This window comes from Aureobasidium pullulans, assembly GCF_000721785.1.
Source record: "Aureobasidium pullulans EXF-150 unplaced genomic scaffold scaffold_13, whole genome shotgun sequence".
Classification (NCBI taxonomy): domain Eukaryota; kingdom Fungi; phylum Ascomycota; class Dothideomycetes; order Dothideales; family Saccotheciaceae; genus Aureobasidium; species Aureobasidium pullulans.
The window spans coordinates 605134-623729 of record NW_021941033.1 but is presented as its reverse complement, the minus strand read 5'-3'; the positions used below and the strand labels follow the sequence as shown (position 1 = coordinate 623729).

General features: G+C 50.5%; 9 protein-coding genes across 9 annotated transcripts; 5 read left to right on the top strand and 4 right to left on the bottom strand.

The window, feature by feature from the left end:
- Positions 1–1805: 1805 nt before the first annotated feature.
- Positions 1806–3384, top strand: M438DRAFT_356877 (uncharacterized protein; the record flags this gene model as incomplete). The annotated part of the gene is made up of 5 exons (XM_029907128.1): positions 1806–1911; positions 1969–2022; positions 2168–2299; positions 2351–2587; positions 2648–3384. The coding sequence occupies 5 exons, from the start codon at positions 1806–1808 to the stop codon at positions 3382–3384; spliced, it is 1266 nt and encodes a 421-aa protein (XP_029759058.1).
- A 962-nt stretch (positions 3385–4346) lies between these two features.
- On the top strand, positions 4347–4992 carry M438DRAFT_336843 (uncharacterized protein; the record flags this gene model as incomplete). Its single annotated transcript, XM_029903925.1, has 3 exons — positions 4347–4433; positions 4595–4895; positions 4958–4992. 3 exons carry the CDS (start codon positions 4347–4349, stop codon positions 4990–4992), a joined length of 423 nt encoding a protein of 140 aa, XP_029759057.1.
- A 1143-nt stretch (positions 4993–6135) lies between these two features.
- M438DRAFT_375896 (uncharacterized protein) lies at positions 6136–7154 on the top strand (the record flags this gene model as incomplete). Its single annotated transcript, XM_029908621.1, has 2 exons — positions 6136–6153; positions 6231–7154. 2 exons carry the CDS (start codon positions 6136–6138, stop codon positions 7152–7154), a joined length of 942 nt encoding a protein of 313 aa, XP_029759121.1.
- A 423-nt stretch (positions 7155–7577) lies between these two features.
- M438DRAFT_366844 (uncharacterized protein) lies at positions 7578–8218 on the top strand. The gene is made up of 2 exons (XM_029907914.1): positions 7578–7844; positions 7948–8218. The coding sequence occupies exons 1-2, from the start codon at positions 7733–7735 to the stop codon at positions 8106–8108; spliced, it is 273 nt and encodes a 90-aa protein (XP_029759056.1). The 5' UTR covers positions 7578–7732; the 3' UTR covers positions 8109–8218.
- Positions 8219–9480: 1262 nt separating this feature from the next.
- M438DRAFT_382115 (uncharacterized protein) lies at positions 9481–10780 on the bottom strand. The gene is made up of 2 exons (XM_029908911.1): positions 10478–10780; positions 9481–10413 (listed from the first exon to the last, which is right to left on the bottom strand). The coding sequence occupies exons 1-2, from the start codon at positions 10518–10520 to the stop codon at positions 9488–9490; spliced, it is 969 nt and encodes a 322-aa protein (XP_029759055.1). The 5' UTR covers positions 10521–10780; the 3' UTR covers positions 9481–9487.
- A 475-nt stretch (positions 10781–11255) lies between these two features.
- Positions 11256–12905, bottom strand: M438DRAFT_300224 (pecyin lyase 2; the record flags this gene model as incomplete). The annotated part of the gene is made up of 6 exons (XM_029902062.1): positions 11256–11917; positions 12044–12075; positions 12208–12271; positions 12320–12334; positions 12387–12555; positions 12607–12905. 6 exons carry the CDS (start codon positions 12903–12905, stop codon positions 11345–11347), a joined length of 1152 nt encoding a protein of 383 aa, XP_029759054.1. The 3' UTR covers positions 11256–11344.
- A 1205-nt stretch (positions 12906–14110) lies between these two features.
- M438DRAFT_300223 (NAD-binding Rossmann fold oxidoreductase family protein) lies at positions 14111–15469 on the bottom strand. Its single transcript, XM_029902061.1, has 2 exons — positions 14957–15469; positions 14111–14908 (listed from the first exon to the last, which is right to left on the bottom strand). Exons 1-2 carry the CDS (start codon positions 15281–15283, stop codon positions 14162–14164), a joined length of 1074 nt encoding a protein of 357 aa, XP_029759053.1. The 5' UTR covers positions 15284–15469; the 3' UTR covers positions 14111–14161.
- A 131-nt stretch (positions 15470–15600) lies between these two features.
- On the top strand, positions 15601–17038 carry M438DRAFT_322184 (uncharacterized protein). The gene is made up of 3 exons (XM_029902952.1): positions 15601–15946; positions 15995–16124; positions 16180–17038. Exons 1-3 carry the CDS (start codon positions 15679–15681, stop codon positions 16937–16939), a joined length of 1158 nt encoding a protein of 385 aa, XP_029759052.1. The 5' UTR covers positions 15601–15678; the 3' UTR covers positions 16940–17038.
- A 60-nt stretch (positions 17039–17098) lies between these two features.
- M438DRAFT_48869 (uncharacterized protein) lies at positions 17099–17907 on the bottom strand. The gene is made up of 3 exons (XM_029910136.1): positions 17450–17907; positions 17269–17390; positions 17099–17215 (listed from the first exon to the last, which is right to left on the bottom strand). The coding sequence occupies exons 1-3, from the start codon at positions 17766–17768 to the stop codon at positions 17198–17200; spliced, it is 459 nt and encodes a 152-aa protein (XP_029759051.1). The 5' UTR covers positions 17769–17907; the 3' UTR covers positions 17099–17197.
- Between the last annotated feature and the right edge of the window lie 689 nt (positions 17908–18596).

The window sequence follows — 18596 nt, the reverse complement described above, 5'->3', positions numbered from 1 at the left end:
ACCCACTCATCAAGACTTTGGATGGCTGGGTCTTTGGCGTCTACTGCGATGCAGCGAAAATCATGATGCTACGGCATATCATCTATGCACCGCTCGCAGGCAAGAAACATGCTCGGTATCACAACTACGAACGCTCACTACTTTGCTGAGGCTTGCCAGTGGTCTGGATAAGAAAGCCGTATTCGACAATAAGATGTGGGGTAACAGAAGATTGCGTGCCGCTGATTTTGTTCACTTGCGGTAGAGAGCGGGGGCGACCGCGTAGTAGCGCTGTTGATGGGGGTCGAGGAAAGGTGAGCAGACGACGCCTCTTATGATGGGCGCTTCGCTACAAGAGAGATCGACTCTGTCCGGCGAAGTGCTTGCCGCCTTGTGTAGCATCGCGTGGTCTTCACATGCCAACAGCGTGGAGGGGACAACCATCTCAAGACTGACAGAAGCACGACATGTTCGGTACAAGCGTGAATAGTACCAAAACTCGAGCATCAAACGATCAATATATCCAGATAGGTTTCACGGTCACGGACAAAGACATCGGAGTTGGTTAGCGAGAGCCTCCACTACCGTTGTGGAGCAAGAGCCGCCGGACAAAGCGTCTCCCAATCGCAAGCTCCATCACGAATTGATCACCACAATTGACCATCTTGTCGAGGGGACATTCGACGAGTCTTGGTGATGTTGAAGCATCATCATGCATCATGGCAGCCGCTAGGCGAAAAGAAAGGAACAAAAGTCGCGCGCTGGGAGGGTGCAGAAGGCGTACATGATGCATGGCTCGGTTCAATTGATTCCTGTCTTGGGTCTGACAGCCTCGGCGCGGCATTCTTGTAGCATTGAGATGAGCATGAACATCAAGCAGAGACAGATAGCTGCAAGCCCGCGACACAGGTTGAGATTAGATTGACATGCTGACAGAGAAGCTACCGTGACGGGGAGGCAGCGTTCGATATCAACACGGATGGCATCTTGTTGGGAGAGCGCGCGCGGCCAAGGGTGGAGGATGGAAGAAAAGGAGCCGGCAAACCCGCAACCGCAAATTGATGGAGCTGCCTTCCTTGAAGGAGGAACTTCTCATTTCGGCTGAGAATCGGGTCCAGCCGCCCGTCGTCTCCCTCGAGCGCACCGCCGAAGCAGCCCACGCCCACCAAAGGCTCTGATGATCCTCTTTTGATTGAATCCCACTCTTCCTGGCCTTGACCACGTCTCCCTTCTCCTCCTCCCTTTCTCTAGAGATACCCATCCCTCGAGGACAAGACTCGACGGCCCTTTCAGTCATTCCTTTTGCGCATAGTCTGGTAAGTTCCCGAAGCGTGTTTCCTGTTGTTTTCAGTCTTTTCTCCCCACGTCTCCCTTTGTCAAGGAGGAGGAAAAAATTGTTTAGGGTTTCAATGAAAGAGGGCGACGCTCGGGCTAGAAGCGGTGCACGCGGGCTTTGACTTTTTTAGCATGTCGACACCAACTTGGCCCGTTGTGCAGACCAGCGGCTTTGCTCTCAATCTTCCGCCATAGTTGTCCCTACTGTTTGCTGCTGCTGCTCTGCGACTTCGTCCGGTCCGTCGGTGTCAATCCCACTGTCCTTCCTTGCTGCCCTCGCCGTCGCCTGCTCTCAATTGCCCTCCTGCCACTCATTTTCATTCCTTGGGCCCTCGACCAAACTAACGGTAGCCGTTCAACAGTTCGCGTTTTTCTGCCCCCTTCGAATTTCTCACGACTCGAGTCTTTGCGATCCGGCAGTTACTTCGAACCACGACCTGGACTTCTGTACATAGTCAGCCTCGCAAGACACTCACATTGTTATAGCCGCCATGTCCGCCTTCTACGAGCAGAACCAAGCGACCGCTGCCACTGGTGCATGGCCTGCACCTGGCCGCCAGTCTTCCTGGGAACAGCCTGCCCCTCCTTCGAGATCCGGTTAGTAACCGCAACTACTCGTCGACCGAGGACGTATATCTGAGACATTATTCGCAGGAACCGCTTCCGCTTCGAGAGACGAGTCGGCCGCTTTCAGCTCCCAATTCGAAGGTGCGTCAAAGAAAGAGATGGCTGTCCAACAAGAGGCCAATGCCCTGGAACATGAGGTGGAAGATGCTCCAAAAGATGGGGATTGGCTCTGATGGATAGGTCACAAAGACTTGGAAACGGAGTGGCAGCTGACAGGATACTGCAGAGATTGAGCGTGCTACCGACAACCTCGTCAAGAGCGGCAAGTGGATGGCTGGCGGAGCACCGCAGTACAACAGCCGTCGTGAGTCCATGCCTCCCATGATGATGGGCCGTGGCTTCAACAATGCCGAATATGGTGAGTCTCTTGCCCATACCAAAGCTGCTTCATGCTTACAATTGGATGTAGCTGGATCCAAGTCCAACTCCCCCGCTGGAGGCCCCGGACAGACACGTCACCACTCGGTTAGCGAATACGACGGTATGCGATCCAACTCGGCAGCAGGCCTCCAAGGCTACTATGCGTCGCAGCGTTTCGCACCTCGTCAAAATGAGGCAGAGCAGATGATGCAGGCCAAGCGAAGGATGGCTGCGCAAAGAGAGAGGGAGCTTCGCAACTATCACCAGGAGCAGCAATACAACAGGAGTAAGAGCATCGCAGAGCAGCCTTAGACAATTAGAATGGCAAGTTGATTTCCGCCTACAGACACTTCCGCCCAAGGCCCCAAGCCCGACCGCGCCCTGAGCCCTGCTGCTGCTGCCACAACCATGAGTGAAGACGAACGCCGCGACCTCATTGCCCGCCAGCACCGTGCTCTCTACGGCAACGAATCCGCTCTGTATCCCACTCCTGAGGCTGCTGCCGCTGCCGCTGCAGCTGTTCGCCGTGCCTCGCAGGATGTCAGAGGTTCCATCTCTGGTGATGTTAGAGCATCTATCTCTGGAGCTTCCAGAGGTGGTGCCTCGCCTCTGGCTTTCGATCCTTTCCACGGCGAGCCTGCCGTCCAGATGCCTCCTCGTGATGGCGTCATGCTTCCCAAATCTCCTAACAGTGCCTCGTCTCCTCAGTCAAACCCTACCACTTTTGGCAGTCTGCTAGGTGAGACTCAACAGTCCAGCCGTACTTCGGTCTCTTCCCCGAGCGGCTCTCCCCCTCTTGGTCAGGGCTCCAAGGCTGCCGCGGCGGCACCCATCGGCACTCGTCCCGTATCCAACGCTGCGCAGGCTACTGGTCTGAACAAGCGTTCAACCACTCCCCTGCCCTCGCCTCTCAGCTTTGGCTTCAGTGCCAACGAGCAGGCTAGAAACGAGCGCTCGACCTCTGCTGGCCCCAATGGCTCCGTAGCTGACAAGGGAGTCAGCCTTGGCTCCTGGGGCTCCAACAGTGGAGTCTGGGGCTCTGCTAAGAACAGTCTCGGTGTCCAGGCTCCTGTCTGGGGCTAGGCTATGATCATGTTTCTACGCATTACTAATCCTCTCGACTTGTAAGAGGTATGCCGGAGTCTGTTTTTCTTTCATTTTCTTTCATCATCGTCTTATTGCATGATGGGTCATTGTTTTCACGCACGGCAACAAATCATCAAAACCGGAAAAGAAGGGTGTCTTCTGTGGGTTCATCTTGAGTTATACCCCGTTCATGCATCAAGTTGTGGGATTGGGCCATTCTTATCGACACGAGATGAACGACTGGGAGGGTCGGGAATTTGCAGTGATGTTCAGCAACTGCGACAAAGGCCCTCTTGTTCGGTTCTCGTGTATTGTGGAGTTAGTTTCTGCCATGTCAGATTGTCGTTGGACGGTGGATGGTGGTTGTTGCTACTGTAGGCTCCTTGCTATGACAGCAGGACATTAGCCTTCAGACATGTTTCTTCTTTCCTTTCAGGGTTGTCGGGTGGTTTGGTCAAGGGAAATTGGGGTTGGATCGGAGTCTTGATTCACTACAAAGGGAATGGACGGGTGGTTGTATGTGTCATGGGTAATTTGTAGGGACGCATAACACAGGATAGGCAGGGTGATCGTTGTGTTTATCTCGGGTTGTATCACAAAAAGCATATTTGGCTGGGACATGTTTCTGCTGTGACGTGAAAAGCAGTTGCAGTGAACTGTGGAGGGGTCTCTTGTTCCCCAGAAAGTGCAGGAGCGACTGGCGGTGGCCGAGGGCGAGAAAGGGCAGGAGCTCCCGCCAAGCGTTCAGATTGGCATCCGTGCACAGACGGGCCTGGGACGAACAGCTGGTGTCTTGAGGGCGTGGAGAGAGCAGGAAGCTTTCGACAGCACAACGACAACCTCGACTCCCATCAATTGCTGTTCTGACTCAATAGTCGCACTTCTTTACATCCGGCCCTCCTCGCGACACAGCTGCGACCTCACACTTGTCTTCCAACACTCGTCACATCTCAGCCATCATGGTAGGCCCACCTCCTTATTCGCCCATCGAAGGCTACAGTCAACATTTGTCCTCGCTGGAAACTGCTGCGCATCTGTCTATCGCCGTACCAATCCATTCGAGAGCTTTGGAAAAGGATGCAATGAGCGATCGTATAGGATGAGAGCGACAGCAGTCTGGCAGGGATACATGACACTGTCCCCAATCAATCACACGACTGAACTACTTCACCTTCTCGAAGCTGTCTAACACAATCGCGTTCAATAGTCGTCTCCTCGTGCATCCTCTCCCGTCAACGCCGCCGCCTCGACCGGCTCTACCACAGCCCGCGCCGCTTCTCCCAGAGCCCCAGGCGGTCCCGCAACTGCCATCCGCAGAAAGGCTGCCGCTGACCGCGCCGACCGCGCCGCCAATGTCAGACCCAGCAGCACTCGCGCCGCTGGTGCTGGTGGCAGCAGCAGCACCATGCTGAGACTTTACACCGACGAGTCACCCGGCCTCAAGGTCGACCCCTTTGTCGTTCTCGTCCTCTCCGTCGGCTTCATCATCTCAGTCGTCGCACTACACAGTACGATCTCTCTGTCTACCAGTCGCAAGCAAGAAAGAAAATTACTGACATGCGACTCCCAGTCCTGGCCAAGGTCACCAAGAAGTTCTCCTCGTAGACACATACCCCTTCTCAGTTTCGTGCTTTAGCGATACCGATCTTGCCCTTTTTCTGTCTGTACTCTTCCACCTTTTCTTGTATTTCCAATACGGTCGGCGTCGAGTTTTTCTTATTTGTGCTGGGATGGAAAGAGAGAGAAAAGTCGTCTTTACACCAGATTCCTTCGCCCAGGTTGCTTTATTCCCTTTTTCGATATCAATGAATACCAGATCTTCATCGTGGAACACGAATCTAGTCGCATCTTGATGGCGTTACTCCTCCGACTCGGTTGGTCAGCGAAGCATCCTCATCTTACATGCCAATTGACAGCATGTCAGAGTGTCTCAACTATGGAATGATACAACGACATTCTTGTCTTGATGGCGGTGCAAATTTCGGCCCTTCAGCGGATGGCCATGATTTATCCACAGTTTTATCCAAAGCCGGGTCTTCGTTATCGCTGGATCATTGTGCCGGGAAGCCCGTGGGGTTCCTCGAGATGCGGGCCGAGTTTTGGCTAAAAGACCACCCCACTTTGTTTTGGAACCCGGCATGCCCCTCCATGAGCCGCATCCGTTGTTAAGATGTCTCCGCCAGCCTACCCGGGTAGAAGTCTGTTGCGTATCCATCGGAAGAATGTACGATCTTCTTGCTCGAAGACAAACGGGTGAAGGAGGAGACGGGAAAGCAATCTGGCAGTTGATTGTGGGACAAAAATGTAGGCAGGCGCCACCAAGGTGCATGCAATCTTTCTTGAAGCTCGACTCTGATTTCTCTTTCTTCTCCAGAAAATCGAAAGTGACATCTACTCCATCTTTTCTCTCTTCCCGCCTAAAGTCGAAGGACCGCTTTGTCCACCACACTAAAACCTACATTGTACGCTGCCGCCGTTGGCTGCCAGGCAAAGACCATGATGAACGTGCTCAAGCCATTTGCACGGTAAGTGTATGAGTGTGCCATGTTTAGGCCTTCCTGCAGCCGCCAGATATAAAGCCTGAAGCCTGCCCCTCTTCAGACTGCTGATTTTACTCTTCTCTCTTCCCACAGATCTACTCCTCTACTCGCCTCTAGAGCTACCTTGCGCTACTCGGCTATCGCAAGACCTGCCTTTACTTATCACAAGAAGATTGAACCCATTGCATTCCGCCAATACTCATCCAAAATGCCTTCAGCCCCTACTGTCAAGCTGAACAGCGGCCACGAGGCAAGTCCTCTCTAGCAACGACACAGACGCGTAGAATCTAATCTCTGGAACAGATGCCTCTCGTTGGATTCGGTCTCTGGAAGGTCGACAACGACACATGCGCCGACACTGTTTACAACGCCATCAAGGTTGGATACAGACTTTTTGACGGTGCCTGTGACTACGGCAACGAGGTGGAAGTTGGTCAGGGTGTTGCCCGTGCCATCAAGGACGGCTTGGTCAAGCGTGAGGAGCTTTTCCTTGTCTCCAAGCTCTGGAACTCGTTCCACGACGCAGACAAGGTTAAGCCCATCGCCAAGAAGCAACTCGCCGACTTGGGCATTGACTACTTCGACCTGTACATTATTCACTTCCCTGTCGCCCTGAAGTACGTCGACCCTAGCGTTCGCTACCCTCCCAGCTGGACCGACGAGAACGACAAGATCACCTTCTCCAAGACTCCTCTTTCCGAGACATACAAGGCTATGGAGGAGCTGGTTGACGAGGGCCTCGCCAAGAGCATCGGTATCTCCAACTACAACGGTGCCCTCATGCTAGACCTCCTGCGCTATGCCAGGATCACCCCTGCTACCCTCCAGATCGAGCACCACCCTTACCTCACCCAGGAGGGTCTCGTCAACCTTTGCAAGGAGAACAACATCCACGTTACCGCCTACTCATCCTTCGGTCCCGCCTCATTCGTCGAGCTGAAGATGCAGAGAGCACACGATACCCCTCTTCTCTTTGACAACGAGACTGTCAAGAAGATTGCCGACAAGCACAACAAGTCCCCTGGTCAAGTCCTCCTGAGATGGGCCACCCAGCGCGGCGTTGCCGTCATTCCCAAGTCCAACAACAAGGATCGTCTCGCTCAGAACCTCGATGTCTGTAGCTTCGACCTCGAGAAGGATGAGATTGAGGCCATCAGCGGTCTTAACAGAGGCCTCCGCTTCAACGACCCTGTCAACTATGGCCTCAACATCCCCATCTTTGCTTAAGATGGTTGGCCTGGGAGACAGAAGAGTGTGGGCTTTCTCATACATGGACGAAGAAGATTCATGTATCTTATATCCCTAGTGCATACACAATACGAATTGAATGACTTTTAATTGCCAAATTTGTCCACCTTCGCCTTTTTGAACGAACTGTAATAATTTTATGAAACGTGGAGTTCGAAGTAACACTCAACAGCCACCATCTCAGATCGACTCTTCTTGTGCCGCTCCTGCATGAAAGATATGCCATAGCACCCTTGTCATTCGAACCGTGCAAAGTGTCTGGACCAAACAGACCCCCGCGATTGTGATCACCCGAGTGAACAGCTACCCCAGAAAAAAGAAACACTACGTCATATGCTTACATCCCGCACGCCGTACCCACCTTTATGTGTTCACATCCCTGCAAGAGCTTCTCCAATACAAAAGTGCCAGAGCTCCTGCTACTTTTGTTTCCTTTCTTCATTTACATCAAAGTCGTCCAAAAACACATCGATCCTAAACAATCTTCGACTTCGATCAAATCGGTTCACCAAAACAGCAACCACACATCACCACTCTATTACAAACAAGACTTCAGAATGTCTGACAACAACAACACTCAACAGCCCAAGCAAGGCGGCGGTGGCTTCTTCGGCGGTATCACCAATGCAGCCGGTGGTCTGGCCTCAGGTGTCGGTGGCGTTGCTTCTGGTATGCCACTCCTTTCCTCTTGCCTTCCTCTGTCGCCAGCCTCCGATTCTCCACCCTTCTCCTGAAGCTCTATCTGGTGAGACAAAGGCTAACACGATGACAGGTACCGTAAACACCGTCGGCGGTGTCGTTGGCAATGTCGGCCGTGGCGTTGGCAAGACATTGAGTGATGCTTCTTCTGGACTCGAGAACACTGCCAAGGGTGCTGGTGGTAGCATTAATGATGTTACTGGTGCCAAGAGTGGTCAGCAGCCCAAGAAGTAAGGATGAAGGAAGAAATATGAGGGGAGGATGATACGGCAAGGAGAGGGCGGGAGTATACGAGGGAGCACAGTCTTCTGCTTATGAGATTAATGACACTTTTTCCTTGATCCACCTTTGCGCTTTGTGTTTGGTCCTACATTCCCAAAAACCATAGACCTCATCACCACACATACCTCCATCTACATCATACCCTTGTCTTCATGCCCTTGTCTCCATGCCCTTGCCTTCATGCAAAAAGAGCTGCAAAAAAGAAAGTATTCTCGAGTCGCCTCAGTCTCCGGTAGTTTGGACTGACTTGAACCCGCCCGAATGGTTTCTGTCCACAATGTCTGTTGACACTGTCTCTTCAGCCCACCGCATATGGACGGCCGCTCTAACGGTTGCGCCATATGCCCTTTCTTTCTTTTTGATTTAATTCGTTTCTGCGTTTTGGCTATATAAAGACTTGAGCTAGAAAGTCCAGGGGTCTTGGCGGGTCTCGTCCGCGTTCACTGTGTCTTTTGTTTTGCGGATGGATGAATGATGAAGACTGGTTTTTTGTATCCTGACCAATCGATGGATGTGTTTTATAGAAGATGGAGTGTTTGGCTAAGTCATCTGATATATGATGTGAACAGTATCTTTCTCTGAGGACTCAGGGCCTCCCCGTGTGCTGAACTTTGTTCCGCGTATAGCTGTAGAAATGCACGATTCTAACATCCTTAGAGGTGACCTCCACTGAGAGCGTGATAGTCAGCGCATCCCTATGGACGAGTAAGCCGGTATCGAAAACATTGTGCATTTCTACACACCAAACAGTCACGATTATGGCCATGGGAGATGGCTACAAGTAACAGTATTCAGCACATGGGAAGGAGAGAGTGAACATCCAAGAAGAAACAAAATGCTATTGGGCTTACAGCCACATCACTACCTTCTACTTATCCAGTTCAGTAGAGGCTCATCTTGCCGAGCGCGTATTTATGTTCCAAGTCTATGCCCTCATCTCTCGTCCTCAAAGATGTCATGGCATTGAGATTTGTGATCTCAGCTCCAAGGAAGCCTCTGCATTGCTTTGCTCCGAGAGACATACCCCACTGGTGACGGTCTCTCAATCTTGACAGATTCGTTTGTGGCTTGTTATCCATGTCCATCTCATCATCGGTTGGCTCAAGGTTTTTGTCGAACGCAAGATTGCTGAGGTTGAGTCCTGGGCAAAGCACAATTTGAAGGAATCCCAGATTCTTCCGATCAATAAGACTTTTTGTGGAGTTGATGACTGTATCATGCAGGTACTTCTCAAAGCTGCTCTCCTTGATATTTATGGATCGGTGATTAACAACGATAATGGGCATCGATTCGATAGCTATCAATCGGCGATTTTACTACCACAAGTCCTTCTACTGTAAGCTCGTGACATCTCTTAGCTCCTGTAGCTTGTCGGGTGTATGAGTTTCCTCCTGAGCCTCTTCCTTTGCCTCCCTCTTCGCGACCTTGATTGCCTTCTTGCGTGCCCTCTTCTGTGCATTGTTTGAAGCGCTCTTTTGCTTCTTTTTGCGTTTCTCCTCTTCTTCCTGCTCTTTTGCCTTCTTGCGTTTCTCCTCTTCTTCCTGGTCTTTTGCCTTCTTTCGTTCCTCCTTCCATGCCTTCTCTTGCTCTCGGAAAGCAGGATAATCGGCCGGCGTTTCGGGAAGTTTGAACGCCTTGGTGTACTGCTCATCAAGCTCTTCTTGATCGACAAACTTGGCGGGCACTCCCAGATATTCATAGCCAAACTCGTCATATTCAGCGTCAGGGTTGTCCGAGTCATAAAAGCCACGCGATATGGCGTCCTCCTTTGCCTTCTGCGCTCTCTGTTCTGCTCTCTTGATCTCAAGTTCCTTTCTCTGTCTTTTCAAGGACATCCATGATTCAAAAGTGGAATCACCTTTCTGGGGCCGTTGTAGGAGTGGGTCGTCAGGCCTGTCCAAGCCACGCTCGGTGTACAGGCCGGTCTTGTAGTCATACTCGGGCTCCTCGTCAATCTCTCCTTCCAGCCAGTCGGGTCTCTCGCCACCCTCGTAGATTCGAGCGAGCTTGTGCTCCGGGTCCTTGCGATGAGCAACGATATCAAAGTAATAGAGGTCGTCGATCATGTCTTCGTAAACGGCGCGAGATTGAAGCGAGAGGGTGGCATTTTTGAACATGAGGGCGACTTCCTTGGTCTCTTGTCCGGGGTAGTCAGGGACAGCGCGAGCCCAGCTGCCACCCCCGGGAAGAGAAGCGGCGCTAGCCATATCTGAAGCAGAGTCCTGACGCATGATATCAGATGGGTGTGATGGAAGTGCTTTGATCTGATCAGTCCTGAATTTCGTAATTTGTAGCCGTGTTGTGGTTGATTGTTAACTTACAACTCGACAGCGATGAGTCTTTTCTGCACGCTCGCTGCGGCATGTTATGTGAGCGTGGTGGGACGCCAATCAAGACTTGCTCAAATCCAGCCTTCGCGTACGTGACAGCTTTTGTGGAGCAGACGGTGAGTTTGTTCGAATATGAGGTGGAAAACTTCGTCAAGGTTGGAGTTGTCTTGCATGTAAGGAAGCGAGATGCTTTGGGAGCTCCTGCCTGCTGAGACTTGACAATATCCGTGACAATTTCTGCCCTTAACGTTCAAGGTAAGAACGATTCTGACGTAAGATAAAGTCGCCTTCACTGATTGGCCCTCACAACCGCCTTCACTCTTACTCACACAATTTGATGGACGGGTCTTCGTAGCCACGGGCAAGAATGATTCTTTCTGGTGTGGCAATCCTGGAAATGCTTACTGCGGAAGCGGCGCGAGTAGTGTCATTGCTCAGGGAAAGAACACTTAACGCTCGCAGGGGGTATTGATATGTAGGGGGATATGATATCCGGCGGCGAGAATATGCAGCCAAGCCCGATTTTGCACATATTTTTATCATATCCCCCTACGTATCAATACCCCCTTGCAAGCGTTACCCCAAAGCTTGTCGTATGATTACGTTGATCCGGATGACACTGGTCATGAGCTGTTGGGCCACTTTACACAGAACCAGACTTATGATGCTGTTTTTAGGTGGTTGAAGAGGACTGCTTATAGATTGAAGTATGGGTAACAGCGAAGAATTGTAAAGAAGTAAAACGTTTTCATATGTATTGCACATATATCAATAGAAAGTAACCAGCAAGCCAGCGCTGCATCCACCTAAAAGATCACCAATCCATCATTCCCTCGACATGTAGTCGTCATACAGCATTTACTGAGCAAGCTTGCCGATACCAGCGTTGGAAGTGACATAGGACTTGATCTCAGAAGCAGGACCAGCAGTAGCAATGGAAGCACCGGAGAACTTGCTCAAGAAGTCAGTGTTGCTCTCGCTGAAAGTGCCAGAACCGCTGAGAGAGTTGGCCTCGCAAGAGCGTCCAAGAGCAGAAGAGCAAGCAGAGCCAGAGTCAGCGGTGAAAAGCTCGCCCTTGAAGGATGAAGCCTCGAGAGGAGCCTCGACGTTCTCGAACACATTACCCTCAGCGAGGACGTAGCCACCCTCGCCGATCTCGAAGGCGTGACCGGAGTTGTCGTTCCAGTAGTTGTTGACAGCGTGGAGAAGAGTGTCGGTCTGGACCTTGGGAGCACGACCAGAGGTTTGGTAGATGTAGTTGTTCTTGAAGGAAATTTTATCTCCGGCACCATCGAAATAAAGGGCCCAGTATTGGTGTCCATCGCAGGTGGCGGAGTAGTCGCCCGAGCCATCGATATAAGAGTTCGAGATTGTGACATTTCCGCACGCATCGGTGCCGAGGACGATGTGTTGTCTGGCGATGTTGGAGGTCTAAGGGGTTGTCAGTCAAGGCATTCGAGGTTTGGGTGGGTGCTGTTCAGATCATCGCATTCTTCACCAGAACTCGCCTGAGCACGCTCAAATCCGACTCCCAGCTTCGTATCAGGAATCACTTACGGTGACGTGGTCAATCCAGACGTTGTCGGTACCTGAAGAGAGACGTGCATTAGTATAACTGTTTGGTGGTGGTGTGTTGTCCAAAAGAAGAAAAAGAAGTTGTGAAAGATAGATTATGAAGAGATGAACTCTAGATTCATCACTGATATTCAGGTTTGACTCACCATCCAAAGTAATAGCATCACCACCCCAGACGTAGTGAGGGTTGATGTCGGAGATCTGGATGTTCTGTCGTTTTGTTAGACCGAGCTAACGTTAAGGAGACTCCATACGAACCTGGAGGATGATGTTCTGGAAACACAATTAGCAATGGCCCTACTCAAATGAATCATCCGAACCATACAGATGCGCCGTTAACAACACGGAGACCTTTGCCCTTGATGACTCCCTTGGAGCCATCACCGACGATTGACTTGTCAGAGGCGACAGTGATGCCAAGAGTACCGGCAGCGTCGTAAGTGATGCTGGAAACGGTAGGAGCATCGGGCTGGTAGTTGGTACACCAGTCATCCCTGTTCAAGATTAGAAAAAGAACAGAGCAGATAGAACTCCTTGGTTCTTACTTGTTGATAGCCTGCTGGCAGGCAGCGCCTGTGCCCCAAGGAGAGCATCCAGAAGAGGTAGTGGTTCCCTCGGTACCGGTAAAGTCAAAAGTCTTTGTGAGGACGATGACGCGAGGCGAAGAGTCACCAAGGTAGCTGACAAGCTCATCGGTTGTCGAGGGGTAGACAGCAGCAGTATCACCACCTCCAGTGGTTCCGCTGGCGAAACCTTCAGGCTTACCGGTGACACCAGTGACAGCGGCAGAGGCCACACCAGCCATCAAGGCGGTGGCAGAAGCAGCAAAACCAGTGTACTTCATTGTGAAAGAGAAGATCAAAGAATGTGGGTAGTTGGATGTATGAAAGAAAGAAAGTTTGGATAGAAAAGAAAAGATAGCAGAAGGACGGCAATGGTGGACCTACATATACTGCTCGATATTCGCTTGAATTTACCGCTTCAAGCGCTTGTTGCAGAAAGGTCAGAGTTTACATCTTACAGGGCTAGACAATGATGCTTGTTGAACATCAGAAGTTGCGATATGTCGGACATTGCTGCGCTGACGACGACGGTAAGAGCAACGACGATCTCAATGATCTGTATTCAGGCATGCAGACGACATAAGCCCTAGCTATTCACGAGTGTTGACGCCCACGGTCACTATTGGTGGGCCTGAAACCGATTCATGATGGCTGGAGCTGGGTTTAGCTTATCTGCACTGGCAGAGCCGCGAGCACGACGAGCATCTTGAGCGATTCTGTTGGAGAAGCTGTCGGACGAAGAACAAGGAAGGTGCAGGTGGAGAAGAAGTTTCAGGCATTCTGTTCGAAACTCAAGTGGTCTGTGCGTCGTTTCGGAACAATCGGACGATGATGCGATCGGCAGTCCACGGAATTTCTCGAACTGTCAACCTTAGGGCACGACAACGACACCTCTTTGATGCTTCATCCTTCTTCGTTATGAATAGAGATGAGGCACCATGTCACAATCCCTCCGACTGTGATAACATGACAAACATTTAGGCAGCTAATGTTGTTCGTTGAGAGCCCTGCCTATAGGGCACAGTATCTTTGTCTTTCGAAAGCAATTGTGTCGAAAATCGAGCTGGCTCTGCACACAGACAGATTTACCCAGTGTGCTAGATTCTGTCTCTTCTAGCCATCTCCTACGGCCATGCCTGGTGTTGTTTGGTCCGTATAAATGCACAGTGTTCTCAAAATCGCTCCAGTCGTCGACAGAGAGCCGCTTACTATTACGCTCTTAGTGGAGGGCTGCACCAATCTCAAAAGTATTGAGCATTTCTACAGCATGCGCGTGACAAAGTTCTGCATACGGGGCGGAAGTAAAGCTCGCTCCTGTGGCTCATACTTTCGCAACTTCGCGTACACTGACTGGATATGCCTCGTGGCGGCGACTGAGATCTAGCGAACAAGACCCGCAAATGAATTGCTGATATTGCTAGCATCACGAGCCGGGGTCATCTTGATGTCCTCCTCACCGCCAGGTCGCCCTTCGTCATCCCTCCATCTCAGGTGATTTTGACAAATTAACAAAGTGTGTTCTGCTACTGTTCATCTACTAAAGAGACTGGCTCTCGGAAACACGCACACCGCTTTGATCAAAGAAAACTTTCTGGCCCGTCCTCAGACTCTCCTGAAGAGCCATCGCAATACCGAGTGATTTCAGCGTGGAAACCAAGGGATGAGGCATTGGTGCTTCGTCAAGTACAGCATCTACCCAGGCTGTGGCCTCAGTCACGAAAGCTTCGGCATACCGATCATACCAGCCAGGATGAACGGGTGTCTTGACAAACCCATCTTTGTCGCAAATTTCGACGGAGTTTATCCTTGGTTGAAGATTGATCGACAGCTTGCCGGCTGTACCAAAGATCTCTGTTGCGTTGTCATATCCATGGGCACTAGTTCGCGAGTTGTAAAAAAATGCGATCTTGTCGTCCCAATACTCGCAAATTCCAACAGCATTATCCGCGTCGCCGATGGCTTCAAGCTGTTGGTGATGAGCGGAAGTACCCATGGCGGACACAGACTTTGGTATTGAATCTTCGCCGAAGAAGAACAACGAGAGATCTATATCATGGATGATGGTGTCGATAAAGATGCCGCCGGAGTCTGCCAGGTACTGTTGGTAGAACGGACTCATGTCGAGAGGTTCACATCCTTGTGATCGAATTATCAGTGGTCTTCCAATTGCGTCTTGTTCAATCCTCTTTCTCGCGTCTTGGTAGTTCGCGTCAAATCTGCGCACGAATGCAACCATCAAGGTCGCTTTGGGACACATCTGAGCTTGTGAGACCAGCCTCTCCAGCTACATGATGTTAGCCAATCAGGAATAAGCATATCAGACTGCACTGACCTCCTCTATCGTCTTGCAAATGGGCTTCTCACACAAGACATGGATGCCTCTTTCCAGACAAATGCTTGTTTGCGCAGCGTGAAACGGCGTGGCAGAAGCAATGATGACAGCTTCCAAACCAGGTACTTCAACCATCTCTTCGAATGTAGAGACGACTTGAACACCATGAGGTACCAGGTTTTCATTTGCCCAAGCAATATCGACTTCCAGAGGAGTGCATGCACAGATTAGCTCTGCTCGAGGCACTTTGTGGAGAAGATTGATCGCATGTCGTTTTCCCATCCGACCAAGTCCGATGACTCCCACCTTGAGTTTGGGAATCGACATTTTGAAGTTAGGTCGCAATTGGAACAATTTGTGATTGCTATCTCTTCCTGAAAAAGCGAAATGAAAGTCGATGTGGTTCTTTTTGCGAGCTTTTGGTGGTTCGGGATTTGGTTCCCGAGATTCACGGAATCCAATTCGCCGGTACGAACTCAATACGAAGGTTTGAGAACGACTGTTGAGAGGTATGACGCTCTTGATACTAGCTGAACAGCTGTCATTTGTAAGCTATGAGATGGAACAAGTGACGCTCTTTCGACTGACTGGTAGGAGTTGGTTTGTCAGCGATTGAGCAAAGCAAGACCCACCGACTGGACAAAATCCTATATGACGTCCGTCGAGATATACACCTGCTATCACTAGAACACTCAACTTTTCCCTACGAATATTATCATCTGATGGCGCATGCTCTCATCTACGGCGCATCCGGCATTAGCGGGTGGTCTCTTCTGAACCAGACCAGAATCTATCCAACACCCACGACATTCAGTCGCATCACTGGCACCACCAGTCGTCCATTTTCATTAGAAAAGGCCCAGATCCCACAAGATGAAAGAATCAAGATTGCATCAGGCATTGACCTCACAAAGTCGGCCGATCAAGTCGCTGCTGCATTGAAAGAGAAGGTCGAAGACATTTCCACTGTCACCCACGTCTTTTTCACAGGTACTGCTTCTCTGACCTCAATGTCTCCATCCGCTTACATCTCTGCAGCATACATTCAGGAAGATGATTTCGAGACTTTGAAGCAAACTAACACACGTCTGCTTGAGAATGCTGTTCGTGCCATCGAGCAAATTGCACCGAACCTCAAGTCTATCATTCTCCAGACCGGAGGTAAAGGGTGAGCATTCTTATCCAGAAATCCCAAGCTGAATAATGCTGAGAAACATGCACAGATATGGTCTCGAGTTTCCCAAGGAAGTCGGCATCGCCGACCATATACCACTGAAGGAGTCATGCCCGCGCATCCCAGAGCCATACGCCAGCAAGATATTCTACTACACTCAATACGACCTTCTCAAGCAGTTGTCTGAGGGCAAATCATGGACTTTCTCGGAAGTACGTCCTGATGGCGTAGTCGGCTTTGCACCTGGTACAAACGCCATGAACATGGCTCAAGGCATTGCCATCTACCTGGCAATGTACAAGGAAGTTCATGGAGCTGGCACAACGGTGCCTTTCCCAGGACACGAACACGGTTACAACTCAACTCACACCGATACATTTCAAGACATCCTATCTCAGATGGAGATCCATGCCGCACTCAACACCGACAAGTGCGGTAATGGCGGTGTCTTCAATGTAGCCGATGGCAAAGTCGTAACCTGGGCTCAAGTATGGCCTCGCCTCTGCGAACGGTTCGGCCTCGTCGGTGGCAGTCCTCAATCTGATGCTACCCCAATGCTCGAGTTTGTGAAGAACAACAAGAACGCATGGGTCACTATTGCGAAGAGACATGGATTGAATGAGAATCTTGTTTACGAGCAAGGCTGGGGACACACCAATTTCATGCTGGTGGACTTTGACTTTGATCGACAGTATGATCTTTCACGCTCGCGTGAGGTTGGATTCACAGAGTCTATTGATACTGCGGAAGGTTACTTCAGGGCTTGGGAGCGTATGCAAAAGGCAAAGATGATTCCTCCTTTTGAGTAAGGAATGAGTGTTAGGTCGTAATGTAGCTAACATGGAAGACATCACCGAATGACGAGCATTCTATTTGCATGGAGAAAATGAGGCTTTGACAGAGATGATGATAATTTTGAAAATCATTCACAATATAGCAAAATACTATTACAGAAAACTCGAGCATTGAAGCGAGTGACAAAGCTCGTAAGATAAGACAAAGGAAACATCTCAATCCCTGACCTTTTCATCGTTTGAATAGCCTCTACCACACATCTCTTGGTACATCTAGCCGGAGCAGACGACCTGATCCAAAAAGTCAGAAGGTGTGCACTGCTTTAGTCTTTCGAATTGCTTACCTGGTATTTGCCTACGGCACCGTCGTCGCCTTCGCTAACGGGAACATAAATGTCGACGGGCGAAGGCCCCTCGCTGAAGCCACCATGATGTTGGGTGAACAAGGGGTACCAGAAGAGGGTGCCTGAGGGAACCACATGAGTTAGTGTGGACTTTAGATAGTATCTCCCGACCTTTTCTTACCTGTCTGATCGTTCGCGCAGTTGTTATTGATGGTTTGAGTAGTAGAGGTAGACACGGTCTTCTCATAGCCATAAGTGATTGACTGGCTGGACGAGAAAATCGTGAAGAAGTCTTCAGACAGCGAAACACTGGCCTCAACCCTATTGGTTTGCGATTGCTCTGTGGTTAGTGCCCAGCTGGAGCCACCGGGAAGTGCACTCAAGACCTGCTGCTTGAAGTTTTCGGGCGCGGCGTTCTCAATGCGATAAGCTTCGGTCCAAGTGTTGTCGCGCTTCATCTTTGTTGGGTTTTGATCTGATGCATAGGCGGACACGAACATCGAGCCATCTTTGTCGGTGGATTTACCTCCCGCTCCGGCGTACTTACAATCGGAGATGAGGGTGTCAGTGGCATCGACCACCAGGAACTGAGGCACGGGCTTGTAATTGTCGAGACTGCAGATGGATACCTTCCAGAGCACGTCAGCAACATGCTTTTCTGAGTCACTGTGATGTACTCACGGCGCAGTTGTCTCCATTGAAGACGACACAGTTGCCACTACCTCCTGCTACAACACATGTCAGCAAATTCGTTTCCTTTATCTTGCGAGATTATCTTACTGAGTGTCCACTGATAATTGGGATCACTGTTTGCCTGAGCATTGATCTGGTCAAAGGCAGATTGACCTTTTCGCAACAGAAGTCAGCAATCTGCTTCTATTGCTAGTATTGCAATCTTGACCTACAGCCATTCCAATCAGGGGTTCTCGAAGCGTCACAAACAGCGTCGGAGCTGTAGCTCTGACGCTTGTCAAGAGCTCTGGCGGAAGACAGGGTGGCCGAAGCCAGAGCAACAACTGCTGCACCCTTGAAGGTGGAAAAGGTAGACATATTGTGATGACGATGAGTTGCTCGGGATTGTCGGAATGTTGGATGGAACGAAAGATGATGAGTTGTGATCGGTGGGTTCCCATGCTATCTTTATAGCCATCTTCGAGTTGATGGACCTCGGATCATTCGTGACAGATTCATCGTCTCCCCATTCGCATCTATGCAAAAGCAATGATGAGCAGCTGATCATCTCGAGATTGACTCCTACTCCGAGTACTCAGCATCTCAAGATCGGAAGATGAGCATCCAGTTTCCCTTATTTGGAAGGTGTGATACGA